The 18,348-nt window shown below is 35.3% G+C and overlaps 2 protein-coding genes across 2 annotated transcripts; one reads left to right on the forward strand and one right to left on the reverse strand.

The window, feature by feature from the left end:
* Nucleotides 1–221: 221 nt before the first annotated feature.
* On the reverse strand, nt 222–1,178 carry LOC125916731 (olfactory receptor 51I1-like). The gene has a single exon (XM_049623035.1). It carries the CDS (start codon nt 1,176–1,178, stop codon nt 222–224), a length of 957 nt encoding a protein of 318 aa, XP_049478992.1.
* Nucleotides 1,179–13,199: 12,021 nt separating this feature from the next.
* On the forward strand, nt 13,200–17,356 carry LOC125929278 (olfactory receptor 51G2-like). Its single transcript, XM_049640316.1, is given in 2 exon segments — nt 13,200–13,206; nt 16,362–17,356. Coding segments are annotated over 2 exon segments (1,002 nt in total).
* Nucleotides 17,357–18,348: the final 992 nt, after the last annotated feature.

Consider the following 18,348-nt stretch of genomic DNA (forward strand, 5'->3'; position numbering starts at 1 on the left):
TTCTCCTTACCACTACCAAAGTCATCATTCATGATCACAGTTATGATCTTTTATCTAAGCGTTCTGCCTCTCTTTCCCTCATTAGTTAGATTAAATATTTCTTGAGAAAACCTAAGTATTTTATTGTTTTGAATTCATGGTGCCTAACATATTACTTGGCACACAGTAGATCCTGAATAGCAGTTTTTAAATTGGTTATCTCTTCTAATATAGAGAAAATATCATTCCCCAGCAATGACACGTTGCACCCAAAATCGCTTGCGCAGGGCAGCCTGGATCTGCCGGGATTTGAGACTATAGATGAGAAGGTTAAGCAGTGGTGTCATGAGGAGGTAGGCATTACTCATGGTGGTATACAGAATTGGGGAAGTGTCCTGGGTATAATGATGCAGCACTGCCAAGCTGATTAGGGGCAGGTAGAACACAAGCACCGTGCATAGGTGACAGGCACAGGTGTGCAGTGACCTCCAGTTTCTGTCTTGAGTCTCCAGCTTCATAATAGTGTCCAAGATCTTCATGTATGAAGCTAAGATGAAAACAACATCCACTGCAAATGTGCAGAGAACAAAAACCAATCCATAGGCACTGCTGAAGGTAATGTCCCCACAGGCTAAGTTCAGCATATCTGGGTAGTAGCAATAGGAGTGTGAGAGGATATTGGCCCCACAGAAAGGAAAAGTCCTAAGGAAAAAAGGCAGAGGAGCCAGCAGAGTGGCACCTCGTATGAGGGCAGCTCCACTAAGGCAGGCAACGGTGTAGTGGGTAAGGATCTTGGTATAGTTTAATGGAGCACAGATAGCTACCAAACGATCAAAAGCCATGGCCACCAGGACACCTGATTCTACTGAGGAGAGGGTGTGGATGAAGAACATCTGAGTTAGGCAGGCATTAAGGCCAATGTCGCGGACATCAAACCAGAAGATAGCCAAGACACTAGGCATTGTTGACAATGAAAGGCCTAGATCAGTAAGGGCTAGCATAGCCAAAAAATAGAACTGAGGTTCATGAAGATTCTTCTCTGCTCTAACTAGGATAAGAAGAACGGCATTACCCACAAGGGCTATGAGGTACAGGACACAGAAGGGGATGGAGATCCATATATGTGCAGCCTCCAGACCAAGAACACCAATGAAGGAGAAAGTGGGCCAATTAAAGAAAGTGTTATTAAAAGCCAACATAGTAAGATGCACATAGGACTGTAGTTCAGGATACTTGCAAACCTATAAAAGAGAAATCATGTGTCAGGAAATGTGAAAGCCAAATTTAAAGTAAATAGGTTATTGATGCACAGAATATAAAATTAAAATATGGAGAACTGAAAAATTGAGTTTCTATTTTTAGCTTCATAACTATTTTCATATGTGGATGGCAACTAAGTACATGAAAAGATGTAGAACATCATTATTTATTAGGTGAATGTAAATAAATACAATAGGATACCATTAGAATGGCTAGAATTAAAAAGACTGAAAATGCCATGTGTTGATGAGGATATGAACAGCGGGAACTCTCTCTCCTGGAATGTAAGTGGTACAACTTCTTTGGAACACAGTTTGGCAGTTTCTTATAAAGTTATACATACATTTATCATACAGTTAGCATTACCCAGAAATTTCACTCTTAAAAGTTGGCCCAAGAGTCAAAAGACATGAATAGATGCTTCTCCAAAGAAGACATCCAGATGGCCAACCAACATATGAAAAAATTCTCAACGTCATTCATCATCAGGGAAATACAAATCAAAACCACAATGAGATACCACCTTACACCTGTCAGAATGGCTAACATTAACAACTCAGGCTACAACAGATATTGGCGAGGATGCAGAGAAAGAGGATCTCTTGCACTGCTGGTGAGAATGCAAGCTGGTGCAGCCACTCTGGAAAACAGTACGGAGGTTCCTCAAAAAGTTAAAAATAGAACTACCCTATGACCCAGCAATTGCACTACTAGGTATTTATCCAAGGGGTACAGGTATGCTGTTTCGAAGGGACACATGCACCCCCATGTTTATAGCAGCACTATTAACAATAGCCAGGGTATGGAAAGAGCCCAAATGTCCATCGATGGATGAATGGATAAAGAAGATGTGGTACATATATACAATGGAGTATTCAGCAATCAAAATGAATGAAATCTTGCCATTTGCAACAATGGATGGAACCAGAGGGTATTATGCTAAGTGAAATTAGAGAAGACAAATATCATATGACTTCACTCGTATGAGGGCTTTAAGACACAAAATAGATGAACATAAGGGAAGGGAAGCAAAAATAATATAAAAACAGGGAGGGGGACAAAACATAAGAGACTCTTAAATATGGAGAACAAACAGAGGGTTACTGGAATGGTTGTGGGGAGGGGGAATGGGCTAAATGGGTAGGGGGCATTAGGGAATCTACTCTTGAAATCATTGTTGCACTATATGCTAACTAATTGGGTTTAAATTAAAAAAATAAAATTAAAAAAAAATTTGGGCCAAGAGAAATGAAAACTCGTGTTCACACAAAGACTTGTACACATTTATCCATAATATTTTTATTCATACTAGCAAAAAAACCCAGAAAAAAAAATATACAACCACTGTTGAATGAGTAAACAAACTGTGACAAATCCACACAATTCAAATCAAAGAGGGGGGTGCCTGAGTGGCTCAGTCAGTTGAGTATCTGACTCTTGATTTTGGTCATGATCCTGTGGTTCGTGAATTCGAGCCCTGTGTCAGGCTCTGCACTGATAGTGCAGAGCCTAGTTGGGATTCTCTCTCACCCTCTCTCTCCTTCTCTCTCTCTCAAAATAAATACATAAATAAACTTTTTTTAAAAAAGGAAGAGATTACTGATAGATGCAACAGAATGAATGGATCACTAATGCTATGTGAAAGAAGGCAAAAATAAAAGATCAAAGATGTATGACCTCGTTTATATGAAATTCTAGAAAACACAATGTCATAGTGATACTTGCTCAGAGGTTTGAGAGATGAACAGGGAGTATGAAGAGATTGGCTGCAAACAGGCAGAACTATCTTTCTGGGAGATGAAAACGTCCCATACTGGGGTGCCTGGGTGGCTCAGTCAGTTGAGCGTCCGACTTCATCTCAGGTCATAATCTCACGGTTCGTGAGTTTGAGCCCCATGTCAGGCTCTGTGCTGACAGCTCAGAGCCTGGATCCTGCTTCAGATTCTGTGTCTCCTCTCTTTGCCCCTCCCCTGCTCTCTCTGTCTGTCTGTCTCTCTCTCTCTCAAAAATGAATAAACATTTAAAAAAATTTTTTTAAAGAAAATGCCCATACCATGGCTAATGTACTGATTGAATGGTATATATATACATATATGTATATATATATGTATATATGTATGTATATATGTATGTATGTATATATGTATGTATATATATATGTATATATGTATATATGTATGTATATATATATGTATATATATATATATTTAATTCATCATATTGTACTATTAAAACGGGTAAATTTTATTCTAGGTAGTTTTCACCTCCATAAAGCTAATCAAAAATATAAGATTTTTGTCTAAGAAATAGCTTTTTAATTATTCTAAATCTGTAGTTCATCAAAATGTATCTCTTCAGGATATCTTCTGCAAATCCTTCCTTTCAACTCATTCATAAAGAAAATGTCACTGTAGTTTGTGAAATTACTTGACCCCACTACTAGAAATTTATTGTATCTAGGATGAGTGCCAAGTTATATTTTTTTACACATTTACCTATTTGACTCTGATCTAAATGGTGCACATCCACACTGAAAAAAAAATCCCTATGTCCTCTTTTAATATTTTTGTCAACAGTGTCTTTCATTTTTTCTCCATTTTAAAGAATTATTACACCCTACATGCATCATATCCCTTAGAAATCTAAAGGTGGCTTTGAACAAAAGGCATGGCTTCTCTAGTTCAAATTGATTTACTTATCTTCTTCTCTTCTGATTTATATAAAATTTATGAGCAACTTGAGTACTCTCAAGACTTTAGTTAACTCCCAAATTTCCATATCCAACCCACATACCTTTTCTGAATATATATTCAGCTGACTCATAGATATCTCTACCCATATGCTTCAAAGGAAATTCAAATGTGTACCCTAAGCATAAGGGCTAATTTAACCCTTATCGATGCTTACAACTTTTTCTTGTGCTTTCTCCAGAAATATCCCTCTTTCTTACATACCTCATGAACTTCTCTTCAGTCTTAAAAATAAATCTCAAATTTATCTTGTCCAAAAAGTATTCCCTAACCCCTTTCAAAATAATTGAACAAACTTCCTTCTTTGGTACCTTTTAATGCTCCTATCATTACACCCATAAACTTTTGAATTTTTTATTATTTTTCTGCCCTGTCGACTAATCTGCAAGTACTTGAGATTACAGGTTATTTCTCTAAATGAGATTTTTTTTCCTGAAAAACCTTGTATATTATGATAAACAATTTGTATAGGTAAATGGCTGACTTGATTAATAAGGATTGAGGTAAATTGCTTGATTTCACTAATTTCACTAAATTTCAGGGTTTTTTTCAGTAAATTTGTATTAATGATACTTTATTAAGTAATTCTGTGAGGATTAAATGTATGAGACAGAGCAAAAGCACACTGCACACTCACTGCCTAAAACCTTACCAATCAACATTTGTTTCTTGGCCTTTATCATACTCAATTCAATACAAATGTATGTCTAAGTGAATTGCAAACATTATAAAAATCCTTATTAACTTTGCTAGGACACACACTGATTGTTAGGAAATATTAAAATATTTCTACAAAATAATATACTCTCACATTCTTTTACTCTGAGATTTCATATTAAAACCATGAATGGATTTTATTAAAAATCAAAGTATATGAGAGAAGTGATATGTATATATAAACTGTTATATATACATATAGGTCAGAGTATCTATCTAGTGTGTCTATCAAACCTCTCCCATGTGTTATTTATATTTTTGAATACATTATATAAAAAAAAGTAAGGTCAAGTTGATCAAACCAATATTCCAGGTGAATGAGGAACTTAAATATGTGTTGGAGAAAGAAAAGAGGCAAGAGAAACAGAGATGGAAAGGCAGAAAAAGACAGTGGTACAGAAGGAAAGAAGAAGGGAAGAGAAAAAGAGGAAGAGAGGGAGGAAAGAATAAAAAAAAGAGAATTCTAGAAAAAATTAATTAAAGAATAGCTGATACCTGGCCCATCTTCAAATACTAGTGGTGAAGTCAATATACATTTCCTGGATCCTAGTACTTGAATTTCTATAAGAAAACAAACTAATTAATATAAATATTAATTCACCAAAATAATATATGGATATTGAGTGTGTTATATATATATATGTGTGTGTGTATGTGTGCGTGTGGGTATTTTTCCTTCAAAATCCAACCAAAAGCTATGTTCTTACACAAATTTCTAAAAAAGTTTCACTTTGATTTACTAAAGGCTCTATCTTAAACATGTATAAATGAGAAATGCCCCTGGTAGCAGTGGGCTAAAAACACATAACACATCTGATTATAAAAATATCCTGCACTTACACATACATAAACATAGTCATTCACATACATGTATCTGTTATGAATACATCTTAGTTACTAGCATAAAAGCTTCTTGTTTTACTATAACTCCAGCTTCAAACAACAAATTGAATATAATTCATTCTATTCCATCCCATTAGCCCTGTTTCTTTGATTATTATTTTTACATATAAATATATCATATATGTAAATATTATTTATAATATTTTACACAGGTAATTATATAATATAAATAATTATTCAAATATATACTTAAATATAAATGCATTTATAATGTAACTATACATTACATATTATAATATGTTATATATGAATATAATAAACATCTTTTTGGTTAAAGAAATGATATGGCTTGGGGTGCCTGGGTGTCTCAGTCAGTTAAACCGAGTCCGACTCTTGGTTTCAGTTCTGGTCATGATCGCATGGTTCATGGGTTCGAGCTCCGCATGGGGCTCTGTGCTGCTTGGTATTCTCTCTCCCTCTCTCTCTCTGCCTCTCCCCAGCTCATGATTTCTCTCTCTCTCAAAAAATAAACAAACTTAAAATAAGAAAAGATCTAGCTCTAAATCCATTCTTATATCAGCTGCTGAAAGGAAAATTTTATTTTACTTGCTTCCCCTTTGAAGTTACACTATGTCATTTTATGTCATGTCACATCATGTCATGTCATGTCATGTCATGTCATACTACCTTATATCAATTATGCACATTTTAACAAGAATGTTGTTTGTCAGGTATCATTCCAAGCATTGGAGTAAAGCATTAAAGTAAAGCATTAAAGTAAAACAGCATTATGAAAGAAACTAAATTATTATGGTTTAAAAACTGGCTTTGTCTTTTCCCTCCTATGTAATCACAATGGTCATTTTACCTTTCAAAGAACTAATATTCCTTGCAGTCAAGATATGGGTAATCATACCTCTTAACGGGTATTTAGAAAGATTAAACAGAAAACAGTAAAAGAGGTTATTATAATGCTGACAGAATTGAAAAACAAAACTTGCAAAAGTCACTGTGTAGTACTGTGTTGAGGTCTGATTGAGAGGTATATATCAAATTTATACCCATATCTACTTCACTCTGTATAAATTTTAACTTAGGGATATTGCAGATGGTTCCAATGATCAGTTGAATTTAAGGAGGATTCTAAAGAAGCATCAGTTGGGTAAAAGCAAATATGTTTCCTGTGCAAAGGAACAACATTCCTTGTGTAATTCTGCAAAATTACAGTGGCTTTACAGAGAACTGAGATCAGGAATATTATGGCAGCTTAGTATTATCAATACAGCATTGACTTTGCAGACCGACAAGTCTCTAAATATTAGCAGAACAGCTCTTCACCCAGGTCAAGTTTATATTTTATCTGAACACCTAAGTTTGGTTTTACATTGTCATTTCCCCAAAACACAAATCTTCATCTTGAAACTTGTAAAGAAGATGACTATTATTACTAGTAGGCATGAACTCAACATTTATACTGGGAAAAGCACTTTTGCTAAACAAGGTGGGGAGAAAAGTCCCAAAATTTGCAAAAGCATTTGATCTCTCCATGAACCTAAAAACAGCACCTAAAAACAGAACATGCTGATTGAGTCAAATCTAACTCATGTTGCAAAATATATTCCTGAGGCACAGGTTTCAGGATTCCAGGGAAAGCTATCAAATCAAGAAATGCAGTCCATGTAATTTGGGAATCTAATACTAGCTGTGTAACCACAATATGCACAGGTAGCATTAACAGATACTCTTTAAATTGATCATGACTACACCAATTAGTACTCAGAAAAAAATACAGATGAAATTCAAACAAGCATGTAACTTTAACTTTACATTTAACTTTAAAATGTATAGTTTATCAAACGCAGGATTCTCTGAACAATTTAATCCCCAAATCTCACATACCCTAACTCAACACTAGCCATTCCTATGGGTCCCTTTACCCTGGAAAACTGGTTATTATATAAGTTTACTTGAAAGAACATTATAACCAATTTACTTGAAAGGACATTTACAATGGTAGTTGCTATTATTTATCTCTGAAATACTTCACTTACTACACGGCGAATGGCCTTTTCACTTTCCCATGTGTCTGTTGGCAGGACTGTCCCTCCCTGGAAGACACAAAACCCCACAGCTCTGTGTGCGGAAGCAGTTTTACTTCAAAGGCTTGGTTGTTTAATGGTAGCTTACAGGCCAACAAGAGAAGGTCTCCCAAGTACCCAGAAAGCTCTGCTGAGATTTAAAAGGCACTGTGGGCTCCCAACCCCTAGCTAAGAAGCTTAAATTTATTTTCACCCCAAGGGATCTGAGAAAGGAGGAAGCATCTTTCAGATATTGTACACCATAGAGCATCTTTTTGTACTGGAGAAACCAAAAGCTTTCATTTTTATTTGAACACAGTGGATCTGAGCAATTTCTTCCTTTGTTATATGAAAAGCAAGCTGGAGTGAGAACATGTAAACCAGAACTATGTTTAAACAAGATCGGCTGTTTAGGAAATGTTAAGCTTCTTAGCAAATAGAATAATAACTACTTAAAAGTATTTAATACAGAGGCTCCTGGGTGGCTCAGTCAGTTCAGCATCTGACTCTTGATTTTGACTCAGGTCATGACCTCACAGTTCATGGGTTCCTGAGCCCCACCTCAGGCTCTGCACTGACAGCATGGAGCCTGCTTGGGATTCTCTCCCTTCCCTCTCTCCTTCTCTCTCTCTACCTTTCTCTATCTCTTTCTCAAAATAAATAAATAAACTTTTTTTTTTTAAAAAAAGTAATACAAATAAATACTTGCATGCTGTCAAAACTTTTTTCCATGTAATTTATTGCAACAACTATTTTCCCCAGAGTTAACAAAACAAAACTGTCTAACTTTATCTTTCTGCACAAAAAATAAAAAAATTTCGGGATACCTGGGTGTCTCAGTCAGTTAAATATCCAAGTTAAACTCAGGTAATGATTTCTAAGTTCACGAGCCCCACATCAGGCTTCTGCTTCGGGTCCTCTGCCCAATCTCTTTCTGCCCCTTCTCCACTTGTGTGCTCACATGGGCAAGTTCTCTCTCTCTCTCTCAAAAATAAATAAACATTAAAAAAAGAAAAGAAACATTAAAAAAAAGAAAATATATTAAAGTTATTTAGTACATGACTTCAGACTGTATCTTTCTATATCTTGTGGGTTTTTTTCTCAAGGATTTATCAAAGGCATATTTCCATGACAGTACAAAAAATGTCCCTCTGAGTTTTAAAAGATAGTTCATATTGGGGACCCTGGGTGGCTCAGTAGGTTAAATGTCACACTCTTGATCTCAGCTCAAGTCTTGATCTCAGGGTCATGAGTTTAAGCCCTACACTGGGTTCCATGCTGGGCATGAAGCCTCCTTAAAAAATAAATAAATGATACTTAATACTGCACAATAAGAATGTAATATATTAAGCACCTCTCTGATTTTTAGACTGCTTATGTTTCACAAATATGAATAATTATACCATCTTAGTACATATTTAATTCCTGTTTAGCTTCCTTTCAAAAATGTTAAATAAATATACATCCAGAGAAGTATAAAGATTTGACTTCTTTTCCTTCACACTTGCTAATCTCTTAAATTTCCTAACATACTAGACCAGATGGGAAAAAAAAGTGTATTGTTATTCCCTTAATTTGTATTGTTATATTGATTATTAGTAAGGTATGATCTTTGTTATGTATTATTGGACATGTGTGCAAATTCTTTGGTAAATTACTTAAATTCATATTTCAAAATATTCAAATAGATACTTTTAGAGTCCCTATTATCTCAGTTCTATCTTTATATTTAAAATAAAGGCAAACTATTTTTCAGAAAATTTGAGTCCATGTAGGCACTTGATTGGGGAACATCATTAAATCCAAATTTCTAAACCAGGACCCCATTCAGAGTCACCCTCAAAACCTTTTCATGTCTTTATATCCTTGTCCTGCCTCCACTGTGATTCTGCCTTCACTGTGTCAAAATATTTGCATCTAAGATTATTCTGGGTAATATTAGATAGTAAAACTCAAATTTTTCAAAATCAAATTTCTCAACTGTAATTTCTACCAATATATCAACTGATTGATGTATATGGGAGTACTAGATCATATTTTCATAAACTAAAGTTCTCTGTAAAATTTTGTCTACTTATTTATGCTAGTAACCTAGTCTAACAATCCTGCCTGAATTCCTTTTGGAAGCTTCCTTAAACAAGTCACAAGTTCACATTTTACTTCTTTTTTATTTTAGGGCACTTCTCAAATAGACAATTCTTCACATTGAGACTTTCCCAAAGAGGCCAAAGTCATTATAAATTATATTTGGTAGAAATATGCCATTTGAAAAGACAGGCGCACTAATGAGAGTTTTAGCACAGCTACAGTTAAGATGCATAATCTGTCATGGAGAGGAAAACACTTGGAATGTGACAAATCAATACATGCCTGATAATACTTGGAAAATTAAATTGTTCATGCACCTGGTGTCTTGGGTCCTTAGTTACTGGCTATCTAAACTGCAGATTTAATAAATATGCAATTCCTGGCAGATAGAACATTAAGAGAAGAGCTCTGTCTCCCCCAACCAGATTCCCATGGTAAATAGGAAAAGAGCTGAGACAAGTTCTTCTAATCCTTTTGGTCACTCAAGGCAAAATTGCTCCTTTAAGTCTGCTGTACTGTGGAGGCCTTCTGTCTTCATCAGTCCTTGGAGCCATCTCAAGGACAGACTTATCAGTTGTGGATTTGCCTTCACCCATGTGAAACTTCTTAAACACACAAATTGGCAATACAACAGAAAGACAAACAAAAGTATGTCTATTAATAAGGCAAATTTGCACCAACGGAAGCAAATGTGAAAGGACTGCATAAAAGCAAGTGCTCTTTATTCATGATGAAATATAATCTCAGTAATTTGAAACTCGGTATTAAGAAGTTGGAGACCAGGCACAACATGAGGTTTACCTCATGTTGCATCTTGGATATCTCCAAGCAGGAGATTCATGAGTTATGGGGTCTTAAGCCATGGTAGGACACCAAGTATAAACTAGATCCATAACTTACTAATTGAACTAATAGAGAACACTACTTTGACATATTTCTAGTAGTACTTCAGAAGAAAGTGGTCAGGTTGGGATATTTCTAGGGTTTTGGGATCCGGACCCAAGATCTGAGATATCTTTTTGAAGGTTGGAACTGAATGGTAATATATAAATCTTATGGCATAATAGTTTAGGGTAGAAATAATGTGGTATGGAAAGTGAAAGCCATCTTGATAAATAAACTGTTGTTCGATAAAGGACCTAAGCTGTTTTTCTATGTGAGCAATCTATTTCTCTCAAATAATTTCCATTTGCCCAGATTGCCTATTGATTATTTGAATAAATTTATTTTCAGGAATTTAATAATACAAAGGATGGGTTTATTTGCTGTTTTACATCTTTAATTCCTTGTGCAAAAGTGTTCCTGCACAAGTAAGAGAGTTGACATAAGTATTCTCAGTTCACAGTCTGGATATGTTCTGTGTTTATTCAGGTGTTCTTGGTTCTGTTTGCCATTTCACTGATAGGAATAGTAGGAATTTTTACATTTAGTAAAGCTGGAGTTAAATGGTGTATACTACCTAGTACTCTGAGATTCTACACATCTTTATGTATTATCTTTAGTTATTCTCAAAGGCTCCTGAGAGGTTAAATTGATGAATTCCATAATGACATTTTATATAGTCATTTCTCACAGCTATATCTCAAGAATACAGCTACCGTCATTAACACATTAACACACAAAGTTGTTCAATGCATATCTTCAATAAATAGCATATTGCTGGATCTGTTAATACTAATGTAACATTTATGTAACACCTTCTCTGTGTTGGGCCTTGATATATCTGATAAATCAACAGGAGAATACAAAAAAAGAAATATTCTTTTTCCTGGAGGTGACTTAACTTTCAGTTTGAACACCTCATCTAAGAATCTGTCCTCACATGTTAGGAATCATTTATGCAAGACCTCTTTCTCTGGTTCCCAGTCCCACATTTAACTTATACTTTTTCTCAAAGGTCATAGGTCTTCACAACTTTGAGTAGACACGAAAATACCTACTTTACTTTAATCTAAGTCACACAAAAAATTTTAATGAGTAAAGGATTATTAATTATGATCTATATTTCAATATTTCTATCTTTAAATTAAAAAAATAATAATGACAAAAACACCCAGGGAAATAGGAAGCTACTTTGGGTAATATATCATTCTCAGTGGTATTTTATTTATATATATTAGTGGCTTCAATTCACAGCATTATTATGAATATAGAAAGCCTCAGGACAAGAAGAATCCGTGGAAATAGCTGATCAACCAATTTTGCACTTAAGTGATTTCCATTATGATTGCTTTTCCTCCATAGAAGGGGAAATAAACATTTTTCATCAGAGAAAGGTACTTTATCAATACAAGTCAGGTTTATAAAAATTATAACTTTGATGTTATTTTTGAAGTATATTTTGATAAAGGGAGAACATGCTGGGGACCATGAATTACCTTTGAATCCTAGATTGGCTACATATTAGTTGTCTGACGGGGGGGTTTGATAAATTAATATATTTGAATTTCAGCTTGTTCAAACTGAACATGATTTGCTAATTGAAATGATGAGAATATATGGCTTTTTATGTGAGAAAGTAAATAATAAAAGACACATAAAAGTGTTTTTTTTAATTCCTTAACATGATTCATCACAAGGAGGGTCTAATGCTATTTTGTGGAATTTGTGGAAATTTGACTACTCCTGTTGAATACCATTGAATCTGTGCATTCTGCTAGCCTGAAAGTCCATATGTTTATGTGAAACTACATGACAAAAAAAGGTCCTTGACATGCAGTTATGTGTAAGGTGCATGGTGTGTGTAGGGGTACAGTGTGGAATGATGATGGGAAAGTTTATATAGTTTATAATTTCAGAATTCCAAGGTAATTTCTACATATATTCTATAGGGTTTCTGAAACATATAGTATAAATGGAACAATAGCAGAATTCAAACAGATGTCTGTGAAGCAATTAAATTTTGAGAAATCTCAAAATATATTGTAGAAGACATGAACAATCCCAAGATGTAGATACTACATTAAAACAATTCGCTTCAGAGTGAAATGAGATGACACCAAGACTTAATGAGAGGCTTTCAATTAACCTGATGCAAAAAAAGTACCCGGTACTTGGGCTATTTCTGGAGCTTCCCCAGGAAACAATGAAGAATGGACTTTAAATCAAGAAAAGTGGCACCTGGTGGCTCAGTCAACTGACTGTCAGACTCTTGATTATGGCTCAGATCATGATCTCACATTTCGTGGGTTCAAGCCCTGCATCGGGCTCTGTGCTGACAGTGTGGAGCCTGCTTTGGATTTTCTCTCTCTGTCTCTCTCTCTGCACTTCCCATGTGTGCGTGCTCCCACTCTCTTAAAATAAATAAATTAAAACTTTCAAAATAAATAAATCAAGAAGAGACTGGGGCTTCCTAGGAGATTATATCCTCGTGAGATAGCTGCATGAATAATAAAGAAGCTCAAACCAGGTCATAGGACTCTTGATTTTGGACATGGAAGAGAAAGCTGCCCCTGCAGGACTTTAGCAAACACTCTACCTTGAGATGTCAGGTAAGAGAGAAGATATTGTTTATTTGCATTTGGAAAAGACTAAGAACAAAGAGACTATGGATAAATTAGTGAGTACATACACTCTAGCCTGTAATATGAAGAACTACAGGAATCTAGAGGTGTTTCTTTCTGTGAAAGTATCTCTAATTTGTTTTCCCTCAAGAACCTGAAACAGTTGGACAATGCTATTGAGCCAAAGAAAAGTGAATAGGTTTAACGTATTCCTGAACTAGAGAAGTGCACAACTACCCATGCCTGTGTTTACACCGACCATGAGATTCAGCCTCATATCTAAACATGGACATCCTTTGAAAACAACAAGTGTAGACTCTGGATTCTGAAAATGCTTTGCAAAACCCATGCATAATAAAAGGCATTGTGAATAAACATGGCACCAGACCCTTAATGTTGGAAGGTGCAATGATTTGACTAAGCAGAATGAGTTTTATCCAACAAAGAGTGAGTTTTCTAGCCATTCTACCTCCATTCTCTATCTTTTACAACAAAACTCCAGATTAAAAAAAATACTAATAAAACCTCTTGAAGATAATTCCAATTATTGTAATTTTTAAACACAATGCATAGAAATCTAGTGAATCCCTTGTTAGTATTTCTAAACGTCTGATCCAAATTGACTTGAATTGAGATTTTGAAAAATTCACTAACCTGTCAAATGGAAGCAGAGACAAAAGGGCTGGATCTTCCAGCTTCTTATCCACAATGCCAACCAAGTTAGGTAGTCAGACTTTATAGAAAAACTTTTTAAAAAACCATTATTATCTGAGACTCTTAATCTGACCAAAGATTAGACTTAAGGGAGAATTCAAATAGGAACAGCTGGGAAATACTCAGCCACCACAGCTAAGGCCCATCAGCTCCACCCAGGGAATGGTGATTTAGAAGTGCACATCTCGGGGCGCCTGGGTGGCGCAGTCGGTTAAGCGTCCGACTTCAGCCAGGTCACGATCTCGCGGTCCGTGAGTTCGAGCCCCGCGTCAGGCTCTGGGCTGATGGCTCGGAGCCTGGAGCCTGTTTCCGATTCTGTGTCTCCCTCTCTCTCTGCCCCTCCCCCGTTCATGCTCTGTCTCTCTCTGTCCCAAAAATAAATAAAAAACGTTGAAAAAAAAAAATTAAAAAAAAAAAAAAAAGAAGTGCACATCTCTACAAAGGCCCACAGATGATACCAAGGATGACATTGGTGAGTGAGGGTAGATGAGGGGTTGGAAAAGGCATACGTGCAAATATTTGTATGGCTTATTGTCATTGTGAGATGACTGCTACGATAGGAAGGGTATATAAGTATAAATGCAATGTCTATGTAGTTCCATAAAAACAGAATCCGGTGAGAGGTGAACTCATAAAAATGTGTACTTTGCTGTCTGTGGGAAAGAGATTCAGTGTATCACAAGATTCATTGTTTTATTTAAATAAATAAGTTTTGGTAATGAAGACTATGAAAACGGTCTCATTTCTGACATACTGTGCATTTTGTTGATTATTAAATAAGCTTGTCACTTCTTCAAAGAATCTGCTAATTTTACTTTCCCAGATCTTTGTTATAATATTCAAGCTTAGAGCCAATAAGAATATGGAGAAAAATAATTGATATTTATTGAATATTTGGATGAATAAATAACCATACCCATATTGAATTAAGTCAATAAAATAGGCATTGTATAACATTTTGTTATCATCATTAAAAATGAACTGTTTGCTTACACAAGTACATAGTAACTATGCAAAATATCTCTAGATCTTTTTAATTAAAATTCAAAATATTTTAATACTTTGGTCAAACATGGTCAAACATAACCATGAACATGATTTTTTTTTTAATTAAGCAATCTAAGGGCACCAGGGTGGCTCAATCACTTCGACTTCAGCTCAGGTTATGATGTCACAGTTTGTGAGTTCAAGCCCCTCATCAGGCTCTGTGCTGACAGCTCAGAGCCTGGAGCCTGCTTCAGATTCTGTTTCTCCCTCTCTCTCTCTGCCCCACCCCGGATTGCACTCTGTCTCTCTCTCAAAAATAAATAAACATTTAAAAAATTAAACAATTTGTTCAAAATTTTAGTATTTTTAAATATATAGAACTAAATTCTTGCTGTTTTTGTTCATGTTCAATTGAAAAAAAACACATTTATATTCAACAATGAATTATCATGAAACAGTGCTTCATAACCTATGGAGTGAAGGTATACTTAAAATTTTTCAATCACCAAATACTTTCATAAATATAACTAAAATTATGTTTAATGGAAATTAAATGAAAAATACATGCAATAATAACCCTGTGATTATATACTAATAATAATTAATATTATTAAATTAAATTATTTAAATTAAAGCATAGATACATTATGTCAATTAATACAAAAGTTTCTAAAGATTTATTTTACTTTTTTATTATTTTTAATTTTTTTTTAATTATTATTTATTTTTGAGACAGATAGGGAGCAGGGAGAGGCAGAGAGAGAGGGAGACACAGAATCCAAAGCAGGCTCCAAGCTCTGAGCTGTCAGCACAGAGCCCACTGCAGCGCTCGAACTCACAAACTGAGAGATCATGACCTGAGTTGAAGTCAGATGCTTAACTGACTGAGCCACCCAGGCTTTAAATTAAACCTTTAAATCAAAGGTTTATTTAAATTTCTGCACTCATCTCACTGGAGAAATATTAGGATATCAAAATGTGCCAAGAACTACAGTTTAAGTAGCTTTGTCTAATATGGATCAAGGTAGTCTAAGGCAGTAAGAAATACCCAGGAATGATGTACCACTGTAATTACAGTAACAAGTATGAATTTTCATGGATTTTTAAAAGAATTTACTTGAACATATCATATACTTTGGATTTTTTATTATTTATTTATTTATAACAATTATATCAGTTAAAGTACTTAGATAAACTAAATACCAATGATACTTTTTTTTCCTCATTTTTCCTTCATAAAGCTACAATATCTAGGGAATTTGATTAAAAAAAACAGGTCTTGTTTGTTAGTCTAGAGGCTTAGATGCTCTGTGTCGGGAAACAGCATTTAATCTCATATTAGAGACAACTCAGGGTCAATTTAAAGTAAGGTGTATTATGAGTTGTCAAAGGTTCAAGTCAAATTTTAACATCTGTGACTGAGTCAATAAATTTTGTTCTAGGAAAGGCATGCACCTCTGGCGTTATATTGCCCACCAATAGCACCACATCCATAGTCTCCACCTTTGTGGTGACAGGCATACCTGGACTAGAGGCTGTGCACATCTGGATCTCCATACCCTTATGTGCCATGTTCTTCATTACCTTGGTGAGCAACATGACCATCATGACAGTTATCTGCAAGGACCAGACCCTCCACGTGCCTATGTATCTCTTCCTGGCCATGCTAGCTGTCTCTGATCTGGGTCTGTCCCTCTTCACTTTCCCCACAATGCTGGGGATCTTCTGGCTGGATGCTCGAGAGCTCACCTTCTCTGCTTGCTTCACCCAAATGTTTTTTATTCACACCTTCTAGGATTTTGAGTCAGCTATCATACTGGCAATGGCCTTTGACCGCTATGTGGCCATTTCGCGTCCATTGCACTATTCTTCCATTCTCACCAACGGTGTAATTTCCAGGATAGGTTTGGCCATTATAGTGCGAACATTCACTGTGCAGGTGCCTCTCCCCATCCTCTTGAGCACGCTGTGCTTCTGTGATTCCAATGTACTATCTCATTCCTACTGCCTGCATCCTGATATCATAAAGCTCTCTTGTTCCAACACCAGGATCAATAGCATCTTTGGACTGTTTGTGGTGCTATCCACTATGGGACTTGATTTTCTCTTCATCCTCTTTTCATATATCCTGATACTGAAAACTGTACTGAGCATTGCATCCTATGGTGGCCGTCTCAAGGCTTTCAACACCTGCATTTCCCACATCTGTGCTGTGATTCTCTTTTTCACACCCATGATCTGCCTGTCCATACTGCACCGCTTTGGCCCCAAACTTCCCTCATGTATCTACGTGACCATGGCTAACATGCATTTTCTCATTCCCCCTGTGATGAACCCTGTTGTGTATGTAGCGAAAACCAAGCAGATACGAGATAAAATTCAGAAACTCTTCACCAAAAGAAGACCAGGAGAATCCCAAGTCACATTTATAACATAAATGAGCACGATCCTAAAAGAGAAAGAATGCTTCATGAAAGCAAAGAGCTGCTGATATTCTAAAAGCCCACAAAGATTCTGTTTGACTCTTCTGAATTATACAGTATGTTGGTTTGGGTAACTTTTAAAACTGTTTCTATTCTATGATTTGAACAAATGTACATTGAACAATAAAATTTATTCAGGAAATAAAAATCTGAAATAATGAACTATTTGCATTATTTCTTTGTCCACTGGTTCATATATCTTAGAGAAGTTTATAGTCTTATAATTCATCTTGGACAGAGTGAACAAAGTACTTCGTCTTATCATCTGTATATATACCTTGACATGGTGTTAACTTTTTAGTGAATACCTACTTTATCCTTGACTTTTTGAGGAGCTGAAGATATAATATGAATTAAGCAAAGTTCTTGCTTGCATAGTGCTTTGTTTTATTGATGATATTGTTGTTGAAGTAGGGAGTAAAGGAAAGAAGCAAACAAGTGAATATCTAATATTGCTATTAAAAAAAACTATAAAATCATGAAATTTACAATACCAACAATCTCTACCTATATTGGACGTATGAAACTTCTCTTGCCACACTCTAAAATAAATCTAAAAATCATCATCATTTGGAAAAAGTATAATGTTTAAATCCAGTATGTCAATCTGTAGTATCATATTCTGTCTTTCAAGAATGTTCACTCCTTGACTTCACTGCATTTGGACTTTGGGCTTGAGATCTTTAGTCCCAAATATCTCACCTTCTCTAAGTCCAGGACAGCCATCATTTTATCATTGACTTCCTATTCACTATGGACCACACATATTCCAGGAAAAGCTCCATCAGCACTCATTTTTTTTTCTTTTAATACTTTTCAACTGTAAACTTAACTTTGGAATCAATTTAAATATTTTGTATTTTCTAGTCTTACATCTGTGCTTTTGAGTTCTCCCTAAGAATAACACTAGAGTTTTCATACTGTAATGGCTACAAATTAATGATCT

This window comes from Panthera uncia, chromosome D1, assembly GCF_023721935.1.
Source record: "Panthera uncia isolate 11264 chromosome D1, Puncia_PCG_1.0, whole genome shotgun sequence".
NCBI lineage: Eukaryota > Metazoa > Chordata > Mammalia > Carnivora > Felidae > Panthera > Panthera uncia.

What these genes read in the sequence shown, in the direction of transcription:
- LOC125916731 (XM_049623035.1), bottom strand. Translation starts at nt 1,178, where the DNA reads ATGTTGGCTTTTAATAACACTTTCTTTAATTGGCCCACTTTCTCCTTC.